The sequence below is a fragment of the Sus scrofa genome, chromosome X (genome assembly GCF_000003025.6).
Source record: "Sus scrofa isolate TJ Tabasco breed Duroc chromosome X, Sscrofa11.1, whole genome shotgun sequence".
Classification (NCBI taxonomy): domain Eukaryota; kingdom Metazoa; phylum Chordata; class Mammalia; order Artiodactyla; family Suidae; genus Sus; species Sus scrofa.
The window spans coordinates 111176162-111189664 of NC_010461.5; the positions used below are offsets into that span (position 1 = coordinate 111176162).

The 13503-nt window shown below is 43.7% G+C and overlaps 1 protein-coding gene across 2 annotated transcripts in view; it reads left to right on the forward strand.

Moving 5' to 3' along the window:
- SLC9A6 (solute carrier family 9 member A6) overlaps nucleotides 300-13503 on the forward strand; it is a 56648-nt gene continuing 43444 nt past the window's right edge. The window contains exons 1-3 of one of the 2 annotated variants that reach the window (XM_005657924.3): nucleotides 300-369; nucleotides 506-730; nucleotides 11860-12059. In XM_005657924.3, the coding sequence (XP_005657981.1) occupies nucleotides 562-730; nucleotides 11860-12059 (369 nt within the window). In that variant the 5' untranslated portion in view covers nucleotides 300-369; nucleotides 506-561. The other variant, XM_003484158.4, reaches the window with a different exon arrangement.

Sequence of the window (13503 nt, forward strand, 5' to 3'; positions counted from 1 at the left end):
TGGGGGACAATATTCAGATGGGTTATGAAAGATCGATTCCCCTGCGAGCACTAAGAATAGGATCAAAGTAGACAGAGCACAATCTGCCTCTGCTTTGATTACGCTGAGCCCAGGCTTCGTTTCCAGAAGGGACTGTACTGGATTCGACGGCCTTGCGTTGCGGCGCAGCGGGGCCTGGGGGGAGCTGGTGCGGCGGGGGGGGGGACGAAAGGCCAAAAGGATGGGGCCCAGCGAACTGGGAGTGTCGCGTCCCCTTTAAGGGCGGTGGCGGCGGCGGAGGCGGCGGAGGCGCGCGCTCCGAAGGCTTCCTGAGGCCCCGCCCCTTTCCCGTGAGCCCTCGGGGCGTGGTCCGACCGCGGGCGGCTGCGGGTGAGGAGCGGGGCGGGGGGTGGGGGGAGAGTCATGGCTCGGCGCGGCTGGCTGCGGGCGCCGCTCCGCCGCGGCGTCGGCGGCGCCAGCCCCCGGGCCCGTGGGCTCACGCGGCCGCTCTGGTTGCTCCTCGCAGTGGGCGTCTTCGGCTGGGCCGGGGCTTCGGACGGCGCTGGGGGAGCGGCGAGAGCCATGGACGAGGAGATCGTGTCAGAGAAGCAAGCCGAGGAGAGCCACCGGCAGGACAGCGCCAACCTGCTCATCTTCATCCTGCTGCTCACGCTCACCATTCTCACGATATGGCTCTTCAAGCACCGCCGGGCCCGCTTCCTGCACGAAACCGGCCTGGCTATGATTTACGGCAAGTGCCTCAACCCCGTGTCCCCCGCTGGCGCTCCCCCTTTCTCTGCCCGCCGGCTGCCTCACCTCCGCTCCCGGCCCTGCTCGGCCTGCGTTCGGCTCCCCTTCCAAGTCCTTCCATTTTCCCCGTCGCCTCTCCCCCCCCCCCCCGGTTCGTCTTCCTCGCCCCCTTTTTCTGCTACGCCCCTCCTTTCTCAGCCTCACCCCCGTTTTCACCCCCGCGCCCCCCTTTTCTCTGCCAGTCCACACCTTTTTTCCTCCGACCCCACCCCCTTTTTTCTTCCGCACCCCCCTCCGCCCCCCGCCTCTGCCTGAGGATGGAAGGGAGTGGGTGCGGTGTCTCGGATTGGGCTGGGGACTGGGGGAGGGGAAGCCAGCCTAGCGATCCATTTCTCCGGGGGTGTCAGTTTGCTTAAGGGCCGTTGAGGCTGCAGTAGTCTGTCTGCTGCTCTGAATCTGGCGTTCTTCTGAAGCCAGAGTCCACCTTTCCCCATCACCCAGGTCTTGCTTGCTACGCCCTGTCCTTTGGAGGTTGAGAATGCAAAGTAGACTGTTGCCCAAGTAAAAACCTGAACACGAAAGAAGCTGAGGAAGGCTTAGGGCTTTTGAAATGACGTCCTGATTTATTGTACTATGCTTGCAATATCTGATATGGATACAGATGATTGAACCTGATCATTCAGGCCGTGCCCTGGTGAAGAATAGGTGAAGATCTTCCAGCAGCATGTTGTACTATGGCATGAGCAGGACAGTTCAGCCAAAAAGTAAATAGGAACACCATGCATATGCAGTATTATGGGTGACTCGCTGGTGGCATAGGTTATGGACAGATCATTGAGTAAAGGGCTTCAGTTCTTGTGACCTAGTGTGCTTTCTTTTTGATGTTTCTTATTTATCTTTATTTTTTGGTCATGAGGAGAGAAAGGCAAATCAAGCCATGGACTCCGAGGCATTTTGGCCTGTGCTGGGGCTTCATGGGAGGAAAAGATGAATATTGCTGACTGTCTTAATCTAAGATGACCGCGAGGCCATACATGGCTGGAGAGATGAGGGCAAACAATCCTTTCTGGGCAGTGCATGAGTGAAGATTATCTTCATTTGGAACAGGCTTAAAGGGATGAGATTGCTCAGCTTTGTGTCTCAGACTTGCAGATAGGTGGGAGAAGCCTTGGCACAGAAAGACATTTCTCCATGCGCCCCCCCCACCCCCACCCCTTTCCAGTAAATACAGACTTCTGGAATGTGCAGCTCAAGGGTAGCATAGCAGGGGAAAGTTGTTGTGTGCATCAGGAAAATGCATGAACTCCAGCTTATTTTTCATTTGTGGGGTAATGAAATTCTAAGTATGTATGCTTCCTAAGATTCTTAGTTTTTAGATGTATTGGGTGGTTTTCATATTTCATGTTTTTTTGCATTTTCTATACAGCATTCCTTAAGCTAAATTGGCCAGATAAGCTATACATCTCTGTATAACTGTGTGATTTATTTACTGTCCTCCACAAACATTTGCTACTCAGCCTGCTATGTTATGCACAGAAAATGTGAAGAAATATATGATTCCTGCCTTCAAGGAACTTATCCTTCTTCGGTAGACAGGTTATATAAAGAAAATAAAGGCATCTTAAATGCCATTAAATGCCAAGTGATTATTATGGTGTGAAAATAAGGAACTGATCGCAGAAACCTCTTTCCTGTCCAGAGAGATAGTATGATGAAGTGGTTAAAGATATAAGGCTGTAGACCAGAGGTCTGCACATTTTTTCTGTAAAGGGCCAGAGAGTAATTATTGTTGGCTTTTGGATCACATCAATCTATGTGCTGTGAAAATGTGTTGCGTTTTCTTCTTTGTTTGTTTTTTTTTTTCTTTTTACAAACCTTTAAAAAGATAAAAGCCATTCTTAGTTCTTGCGCCCTACAAAAACAGGCCACCACTGTGATTTTCAACCCCTGCTTTAGAGTCAGGCCTGGGTTCCTGTCCCACTGTGCCAGTAGCTCTGTGTGATCTTAGGTAAGTCCCTTACCCTCTTATACTGTCAGCTATAAATTAAGGACAATGATAGTAGCTTTGTTGTGAGGGAGAAATGTTTTAGCTTAGTACTTGACCCCTAAGTAAGTGCTCATTAAATGAGTGCTGTGATACTATTATTATTGCTATAACTGCATTTTCTCAGGTTAGGCTCAGAATAGTTTGTTTAATTGCTTAATCTTTAAGTTTAGAGGCAGACGTCATATTTTTGAAAAATCAAATAGGGTCTTAGAATTGCCCTGAAGCTATTTGCTCTTTGGTAGTTGATATCATTAACCTTCTCTAAGTCTTGGGCTAGGGGAGAAAATTGGGATAACTGATTTGCATTCCCTGGTGTTTCTAAGTTAATGAAAAGTGATGGCGTACCTTAGTGTCAGTATTTTGTGAAGGAAAAACAAGGCTATCTTTTGTGGAATATAAAGTGAAAGAGTGTTATCTGGGAGTCACATCGGGTTGATTTCCCACGACTTGGCATTCTTGAGCCTGTCCCATTTTCTCAATATGGGTGATGGGGGCTGCGGATGCACAGCCTCCTGACTAACTCCCAAGTCCAGTTTGAGAATAGATGGGGTTGGGTCAAAGTATTGTCAATGCTACGGAAACGGACATTTTCTAATTACCACCTGTCATTTATCTTTTCTTACAGCTCTTGTACCATTATTGCTATTATGTTAATATATTATTTTAAGGACTTTATTTTTCAGCTTGACTTCCAGATGAAAATGTCTAGACCTCCAAAATTCAGCCCACTGATGATTGAGTTACCTAAATCCTGGAAAAATGCTACTCAGAATAAGCTTCTCCTTTATTTTTTTGAGAAGCAAGAGTTAAAAAAAAGAGAGATTAAATTGCCAATGTGGTCAGTTTCTAGATTGTAATAATAGCCTAATTGCTCCAGTTACAAACACAATGTCGAAGCACCCAAGCGTTCTGTTCATTGGGCTAGCTTACTTAAGAAGCTTAAAAGTGAGTCACTGTTAGTAAGTCTGAAAAGTGATCACTCACTGCAGTGTTCTTACGGATAGTGTAAAAGGCTAAAGACAGGGAAGCAGTATTTATTATGCCTTAAACTATAGCATCCACAGTCCCAGCTTTAACTAATGTGACTCATCAATAAATATTTATTAAGTGTCTTTGATGGGTGAGATACCATAGGAAACACCGATGTGAGTCATCATCCCTGCCCTCAAAACACTTACAGTCTGGTGCCCGAATAGGTGGTGTTTATTGAGCATCAGGATCTTTAGACACTGCTAGGCGCTTCACAAATATCAGCTCACTTAAATCTCATGAAGACCCTGTGAGATAGGTGCCACTATCGTTCCCTTTTTACAGGTGAGGAAATGGGGCACAGAGAGGGTAAGTGACCTGCCTGAAGTCATAACTTGTAAGTATTAAGGCAGGATTCAGATACAGTCAGTCTGCTTCAGGAGCCACATTCTGTTAGCCCCTTAAATAGTGCCTTACGTTAAAGAGATAAAACTTATCTTTGAAGACAAAACAGGTTAGAACTATCATCACTAATGAGGTTCATTGAGAGGTTATCTTTCCTGGGATCACAGACTAGAACTTGATGGAGCCAGAATTCACACCTCTAGCTGACTTCCAGACTTGTGCTTTTTCTCATGTAGTCCACTGTATTGACTTGCATGAGATCAGATATGAAGGAAGTTAACACTTAAAGTTATAGGGGTTTTGGGGGAGTTCCCATTGTGGCTCAGCAGTAACAAGTCCGACTAGTATCCATGAGGATGCAGGTTCAATCCCTAGCCTCGCTCAGTGGGTTAAGGATCCAGTGTTGCCATGAGCTGTGGTGTAGGTCGCAGACACGGCTCAGATTCTGCATTGCTGTGGCTGTGGTGTAGGCCGTCAGCTGCAGCTCGGATTTGACCCCTAGCCTGGGAACTTCAGATGCTGCAGGTGCAGCCCTAAAAAAAATAAAAGTTATAGGGGTTTTGGAGGTGAGTTGTGAGGGATGGCTGTGAGAGAATGGAGACCTAAACCGCCAGAGAACAGGTTAGTGGTGACGTGAGAGCAAGGAAGTAACCAGAAAATTATAGAGGCTTTGGAATAGAAAACCCAGATTTCAGTTCTGGTTTTGTCACTCGATGCCAAATAATGTTGGGCAAGTCACCTATCCCCATTTTATAAATGAGAAAATAATGACTGAGAGATTTATAATAGTTGAATTAGCTTTTAAGACAATCTAATAGCATTCTTCAAGAAGTAGATAAATGTTATGTATGTACATACCCACATTCACATATATATACTTATATAAAAAATACATATATACGTATATACACTTTTTAATCTGTAGAAATATCATTTTTGGCCACACTTAATACACCTCATGTTCCTTCCATGTTTTTGACTCTCAGAAGCTTCTAGTGTGAAAAGCTTGAAGAATGTGCTGAACTCCATTGGAAAACTAGTTTCCACTGTGGATTCATGCAGCGGTGGGGCCTTGGGTGATACTAGTTCTGCATCCCTGGGAGGGTCTCCAGCACACGAGGGTCAGGGATGCAGGGCAGGGGGTGGAACTTCCCTGGCTTGTGAAAGTTGTCTCTTTGTGGTTGTACTCTTTGTTGCCTGTTGGTGGTAAGTTTAAATTTCATGCTATCAATACTTTTTGTGCCTCTGTCTATGTAGGAGGCTAGACGTTTCTGCCTTATCCCCTGAACAGGGCACTCCCCTTGTGTATTTTCTCTTTACTGAGAATTGCTTTGACTCCCTGGTTAGGATTTGACCTTTCACAGAACCCAAGTTAACTTTTTTTTTTTTTTTTTGCTATTTCTTGGGCATATGGAGGTTCCCAGGCTAGGGGTTGAATGGAGCTGTAGCCACCGGCCTATGCCAGAGCCACAGCAACGTGGGATCCGAGCCGCGTCTGCAACCTACACCGCAGCTCACGGCAATGCCGGATCGTTTAACCCACTAAGCAAGGCCAGGGACCGAACCCACAACCTCATGGTTCCTAGTCGGATTCGTTAACCACTGTGCCACGACGGGAACTCCCACAGAACCCAAGTTAACTTGACCTGTCAACTTTATTCAAAGACATTCCAATTTTTCAGCTGTCTGATGCTGTGGTCAAGAATCTTCATTTTTTTCCCCCAGCCTAAGTGATTATTCTCCTTGCAGATGTTTGAACTGCCAAGGTGCGTGTTTCAAATTTGTCCAAGGGCTGAGCCCTGCTCAGGGCACCCAGTGGCCTTTCAGCATCAGGATGGAGTGCTGTCACCAGTGGGCACTCTTCCTTCCACAGTCAGGCTTGGGGATATGGAAAGAATTTATGCTGTTATTATTACTATTTGTAGTAGCTTAACTGTGATTTTTACACGTAAACATAAGGGGACGACTTAGTACTACTGAGCCTCTCAATTAGGAGGTCTTGTTGGATAGTGAGGAGCTGTGTGTATATCACATACACAGAATGACTGTGGATCTAACTTTTTCTCTCCTGGGTTATGTTTATCAAACACAGTTGATACCCAGTCATCACTATTTTTTTTTTTTTGGCTTTTTAAGGCTGCACCTGTGGCATATGGAGGTTCCCAGGCTAGGGGTCGAATCAGAGATGCAGCTGCCAGCCTACAACACAGCCACAGCAATGTGGGATCTGAGCCGCACCTGCCACCTACACCACAGCTCATGGCGACGCCGGATCCTTGACCCACTGAGCAAGGTCAGGGATTGAGCCTGCAGCCTCATGGATACTAGTTGGGTCCTTAACCTGCTGAGCCACAATGGGAACTCCCCAAGTCATCACTTTTTAATTTTGTTTTTCAGAAGTGAGATTTTCAGAGTGTATCTTTTGTTTATTTTTAAAAATTTAAATAAATTTATACCCCCTTCACATCTGTTCTCTGTATCTATTGAGTTTGGTTTTTGTTTTTTAGTTTTTTTTTAACGGGGGAAGTGGTTTGGCTGTGCCTGCATCATGCAGAAGTTCCTGAGCCAGGGATCAAACCTGCACCATAGCAGTGACTCGAGCCACAGCAGTGACAATGCTGGATCCTTAACCTTTTGAGCCACCAGGGAACTCCATTTTTTATTTTGTTTTGTTTTTTTTTAGATTCCACATATAAGAGAGAATATGGTATTTGTCTTTCTCTGGTTGACTTATTTCACTTAGTAACACCCTCTAGGTCCATACATGTTTCAAATGACTAGATTTCATTATTTTTTATGGCTAAAGAATATTCTGTTGTGTATATATGTACCATATCTTCTTATCTATTCATCCATCGATTGACACTTAGGTTGGTTCCATATCTTGGCTCTTGTAAATAATGCTGTAGTGAACATAGGGGTCCAAATATCTTTTTGATTTAATGTTTTCATTTTCCTTGGATAAATACCCCAAAGTGAAATTGATGGATCATATAGTAGTTCTAGTTTTAGTTTCTTAAGGAACTTGTGTACTGTTTTCCACAGTGGCTGCAGCAATTTACATTCCCACCGATAGTGCTCATGGGTTACCTTTTCGCCATATCCCCGCCACTTGCTATTTTTTGTCTTTTTGATAATTGCCATTCAAACATGTGTGAAGTACTATCTCATTGTGGTTTTGATTTGTATTTCCCTGATCATGAGGAATGCTGAGCATCTTTTTAGGTACCTTTGTTTTCTTGGGAAAAATGTCTATTCAGATGCTCTGCCCAGTTTTTAAAATCAGATCGTTTGTTATTTTGCCATTGAGTTGTATGAGTTCTTTATATATTTTGGATATTAGTCCCTTATGAGGCATGAGATCTGTCAATATTTTACCTTTATTTTTTTTTTGTCTCTCTCTCTCTTTTTTTTTTTTTAGAGCTGCACCCACAGCATATGGAAGTTCCAGGCTAGGGGTCGAATTAGAGCTGTAGCTGCTGGCCTACACCACAGCCACAGCAATGCCAGATCCAAGCCACTTCTGTGACCTACACCATAGCTCACAGCAATGCCGGATCCTCAACCCACTGAGCAAGGCCAGGGATTGAACCCATGTCCTCATGGATACTAGTTGGGTTCATTACCACTAAGCCACAATGGGAAGTCCCCCTTTTTTCTTTTTTTGTCTTTTTAGGGCCACACCTGTGGCATGTGGAAGTTCTCAGGCTAGGGGTCAGATCAGAGCTGTAGCTGCTGGCCTACTCATTTATTTTAAATATGAACCTTTGCTAAAATGTTTTTAGAGTTGATGTCATTGTACTGTTTTTACCATTTACTCATTGCCGCTCACTTTTAAAAAATATGTGTGGGAGTTCCCATTGTGACTCAATGGGTTAAGGACCTGACCTTGTTTCTGTGGGGATGTGGGTTCCATCCCTGGCTTTACTCGGTGGGTTAAGGATCCGGCATTGCCACAAGCTGCAGCACGGGTTGCAGTTGGGACTCGGATCCAGAGTTGCTGTGGCTGTGGCGTAGGCTGGCAGCCGTAGCTCTGATTCGACCCCTAGCCTAGGAACCTCCATATGCATCAGATGGGCCCATAAAATATATAGGGAGAAGGGTGGGGGCAGGAGAGTCCTTCATCTCTGCTTCCTCCTCTCTTCCCAGCTGACTGCTCTTACAGTCCCCGTTTCTGCTTTATCACTTCCCACTCTCACCCCCACTGCTCCACTGAAACTGCTTTTACCAAGGTCACCTATGACCTCCTTGTTGCCAAACCCGATGGACACTTTTTGAAAGCAAAGTATAGTTGATTTACAATGTTGTGCTAATTTCTCTTGCATAACACAGTGGCTTAGTTATACACATATATACATTCATTTTTAAAAATATTCCTTTCCATTATAATTTATCCAGGAGATTGGATATGGTTTTCTGTGCCATACAGGGGGACCTAGTTGTCTATCCATTCTAAATGTAATAGTTTGCATCTACTAACCCCAAATTCCCAGTCCATCCCTCTCCCTTTCCCTTTCCCCCGTGGCAACCACAGGTCTTTTCTCCTTGTCTCAAGGTCTGTTTCTGTTTTGTAGATAGATTCATTTGTGCCATATCTTAGATTTCACATATAAGTGATATCATATGGTGTTTGTCTTTCAGACTCACTTCACTTAGTATGATAATCTCTAGGTCTATCCATGTTGCTGAAAATGGCATTATTTTATTCTTTTTTATGGCCAAGTAATATTCCATTATGTACTTGTACCACATCTTCTTAATCCATTCATCTGCCAGTGGACACTTCTTAATGTCTGTCTCCCTTGACTTTGCTGCAGCATTTGCTAGTTTTCATCACTTCCTCCTCCTGTAGCTTTTCTTTCTTAAACTTCTTCATGGTCTCCTCCTCCTTTACCAGCCCCTTAATTTTGGCATAAAACTCTGGGCATATATCCATAGTCCTCTCCCCATTTTATTTGCTTCCTGGGAAATGCCATGTGCACCTAACTTCAACCATCTTATGATGGCCGAGTGTGTATCTCCAGTTGAGCCCCCTCTTCCTTGAGCTCCAGATCCCACGTACTCAGCTATGCATGTGTCACAAGTACATAAAACTCAGCATGTCTAAAACGGAACTGTGCATTTTCCCCTGTAAACCTGTTCCCTGTCTCACTGACTGGCCTTGTTACCTACCAGATGGGCCAGGCCAGCTTACCCACCTAGTTGCCAAGTCAGTTTAGGTTCCTCTTAGTTTTTCATCTCCCTTCCTCCCAGCCTACTCAGTCATCAGATCCTTCTACAAGATAATACTGTAAAAAATCTCCCCCTCTCCCTATCTCTGCTCTCTTAGATTAGGCCTGTACTCAGTGCCTGAATGTCAGCAGTGGCTTTCTAGCTGGCCCTTCTGAACCTCTGTATTCTAAACCAGTCTTGCTAAAATAGAAATCTGATGTCAAGCCTCTGCTTAAAACTGTTCTGTGGCTTCCTTTTGCTTTCAGGATGAAGTCTAAACACCCTTTCCCAATATGCCAGGTCCTTTATGATTCAGCTCGTGCCAATCTTTCACACCTCGGCTCTTGCTGCTTTATATCCCAGCCATACTGAACTATGTATGATTCCCTGAACAGACTATGCTTCCTCACTCTTCCATAACTGGATGTGTCCTGCTCTTCTTCCTACTTGGAAAATCACTTTCTTTTACTTTGTGACTTGCTTAGCTGACACCTCTGGAAAGACTTTCCTAATGCCCCACTCTTTCGGACTTGCTTAGGTACATCTTTTCTGTTTTACAATACCTTGCACACACACACACACACACATGCACACACGTATGTATGTATGTATGCATATGTCATGTTCTAATTGTTTATTCAGTCTGTTTTTGCTAACCAGATTAAGAGCTCCTTGAAGGAGGGATCTTGTTTTCATCTGTGAACCTGCTTGGCACATATTCCATTCACATATATTAAAAGAAAGGCTGACTGGTTAGAATGAAAAGAGATAGGTAAAAAAAAAAAAAGAATGAAAAGAGATAGGAAGGTGAAAGGCTACTAATAGTGGAGTTCAGGAAAGTTCCTGACATTTGAATTCAATATGCAGTTGAGGTATATTTATACAATGGAATATTATTTGACCATAAAAAGGAATGGATTTCTGATACATGCTATGACATGGATGAACCCTGAAAACATGCTGAGTAAGAGAAGCCAGGCATAAAAGGTCACATGTTGTAAGATTCCGTTTATATCAAATGTCCAGAATAGGTAAATCTGGGTAGAGAAAAAGTAGAATAGCGGTTGCCAGGGGAATGGGAGTTGAGGTGGGAAGAAATGGAGAGTAACTGCTAATAGGTTTAGGATTTCTTTTTGGAGCAGTGAAAATGTTTTGGAATTGGATAGTAGTGATCCAAGTGGTGAATATACAACTTTGTGAATATACTGAAAGCCATGGAATTGTACAGCTTAAAAGTGTAAAATTTGTGCTATGTGAATTATATCTCCATAAGATCATTATTAAACCTATTGGTCAGTATAGTTTTATAGTACCTAGAACATTGTGCATCTTTGAATATCAATGTGATGATCCAGGTAAAATTCTAGTAATACATTGATATCATAGTGTCAGAGTCAGGACTTCTATTCCATGTTTTGATTTTACAACATCTATTTTAAAATTAAATTCTGGCGTTCCCGTCGTGGCTCAGTGGTTAACGAATCTGACTAGGAACCATGAGGTTGCGGGTTCGATCCCTGCCCTTGCTCAGTGGGTTGAGGATCCGGCGTTGCCGTGAGCTGTGGTGTAGGTCGCAGACGTGGCTTGGATCCCGCATTGCTGTGGCTGTGGTGTAGGCCGGAGGCTACAGCTCCGATTCGAACCCTAGCTGAGGGAGCGGCCGAAGAAATGGCAAAAAGACAAAAAAAAAAAATCTGACCTTTTAATATTAGAAGAACTCAATCAATCTACAAACGTCATTGACTTTCCAGTTTGTAAAGTTTGTATTGTTTGGCCAGCCATGTGCTTTAGGAGTAACTTGAGAAGTGCATGTGTTTACGTCTTGTGAATTGACGGATGGAGGTGGTCAACACATTTCTAACATGATTACATTGTCAGGTTGGGATACCTTGGAGCATATTCTCTGTACAGGTGATTTGAATGTATTTTCTCATTTTGTTTCTATCCTAATCAGTTATTTATATCTTGATCTAGGAATACAGTGACATGTGTTGTTACCCTAGGGAATTTTGTCCCCTTCTGTATCACTGGATGATTAGAATAGCACACTCTTAGATTTGTGAATTCATTAATGCTTTAAAATGTCACTGCAGGAGTTCCTTTCGTGGCTCGGTGGTTAATGAACCCAACCAGTATCCATGAGGAGGCGGGTTCAATCCCTGGCCTTGCTCAGTGGGTTAAGGATCTGGCGTGGCCATGAGCTGTGGTGTAGGTCGCAGACGTGACTCAGATCCCATTGCTGTGGCTGTGGTATAGGCCAGCAGCTGCGGCTCCGATTTGACCCCTAGCCTGGGAACTTCCACATGCTGCAGGTGTGGCCCTAAGAAGCAAAGAAATAAAAATTAAAAATGTAACTGCATTTGGTCTAAAAATGAGGTTTGAACTCAGGGGACTACCATAAAAGAGTTCCTATTATCAATCCAAAGGTATGTGTGGGGTGCAGAAGAAGTAGTCTTTGTCTAAAAGAAGAGCTTATGTTATCCTTTTATTATTTCCAGGTCTTTTGGTGGGCCTTGTGCTTCGATATGGCATTCATGTTCCAAGTGATGTAAATAACGTGACCCTGAGCTGTGAAGTGCAGTCAAGCCCAACGACCTTATTGGTAAACGTTAGTGGAAAATTTTATGAGTATACGCTGAAAGGAGAGATTAGTTCCCATGAACTCAATAACGTTCAAGATAATGAAATGCTTAGGAAGGTAAGTTTGTCGTTAAAGGGAGTCTTTGAATTTTTACAAAAGTATAATAGCAGCAAAGTCATTCAGGAGAAAAATAATGAATTTTTAATGATATTTAGAATAATCAGTCTTTTAAAGTGGAGCAGACCTCAATGAATGTAATGCGGTGCTAAGGAAATTGACATGTCTGTAGCCTCATTTTTCTGATTGAGGCTAAGTAGCATAACCTTTTTTGTTTTACTCTGTAAATGTTTACAGTTGTAATAAATGGTGACCAGTATTGAGTTAAGCAGAATTTATAAGTGTTTCTTTCAAATTGCTTATGGCCCTTGAGGTTTTATAGTACTTCAGCACAGTGAGTTTGTTTGATAGTACCTAAAATTTTACATTTTTTATTTTTGGCCTTGCCCAAGGCATGTGGAAGTTCCCGGGCCAGGGATCAAACCCAAGCCACAGCAGCGACCCAGGCTGCAGCAGTGACAATGCCGGATCCTTAGCCCACTGCCTCACAATAGAACTCCCTCCATTAAAATATTTTGTATTCTTTCTTGCCTTGATTATGGTTTTTTTTTTGAATTTTTATGGCCACACTCGTGGCACATGGATGTTCCTTGGCCAGGGATTGAATCCAAGCCATGGCTGAAGCAAGGCCGGTTCCTTTAACCCACTGTGCCAGGGCAACGAGCAAACCTGAGCCTTCGCAGCAACCCAAGCTGCTGCAGTTGGGTTCTTAACCTACTGTGCCACAGCAGGAACTCCTTGATTATACTCTAATATTAAGCACAACTTAATCTTTCTTTAATTAATAATCTGGTGTAACTTCAGGGGCCTCAGTCTGAGTAGCAGTTAGTGTACCATGCTGTGCATGAAGCTTGATGTAGGTTGGGTTGCCTTTTCCCGGCTCCCAGACATTCCTGGAGCTGCATTCTCCTGTCCCTCTCATAGTTTCTATCCTGAAGCTTCTCAGGGCCTCTTTGCTCGTGTCTCTGTTTTTACCCACCCTTGGCCATTTGCCTCTGCTTCCGCCTTCTACATTGGCAGGACTTGGCTTTTATAGCTACTTGGTTGTGTTCCTGACCATCTTTAATGGTTTTTAAAATTGCATACAAACTTCAAGTTTACTTTGCAGCAAGGGTTTTTCCACCTGTGGAAAATTCCAGTTCCTTAAAAGTTCTAGGGAATGAAGTTTTAGCATGGGTATGTGTGTAGCTGCTTTGTGTTCATGTCAAATCCTACTACAGCCTTATGAACAGAAGGGGGTGTCTGTATTATTATAGGGAAGAGGTATTAAAAGGTATGGGCTATCAGGACTAGAAATTTGAGTTGTACAGAAACTTTTTACCATAATATGTTGTATACCTTTAGAAATGTTACCTATGCAAAAAGTCTGTTTTCCTCTTGCTGATAATAATGCTATACCCCTAGATTGTATATTACCAGTTTGGGGTCTCTTTTTTTTCCTTTT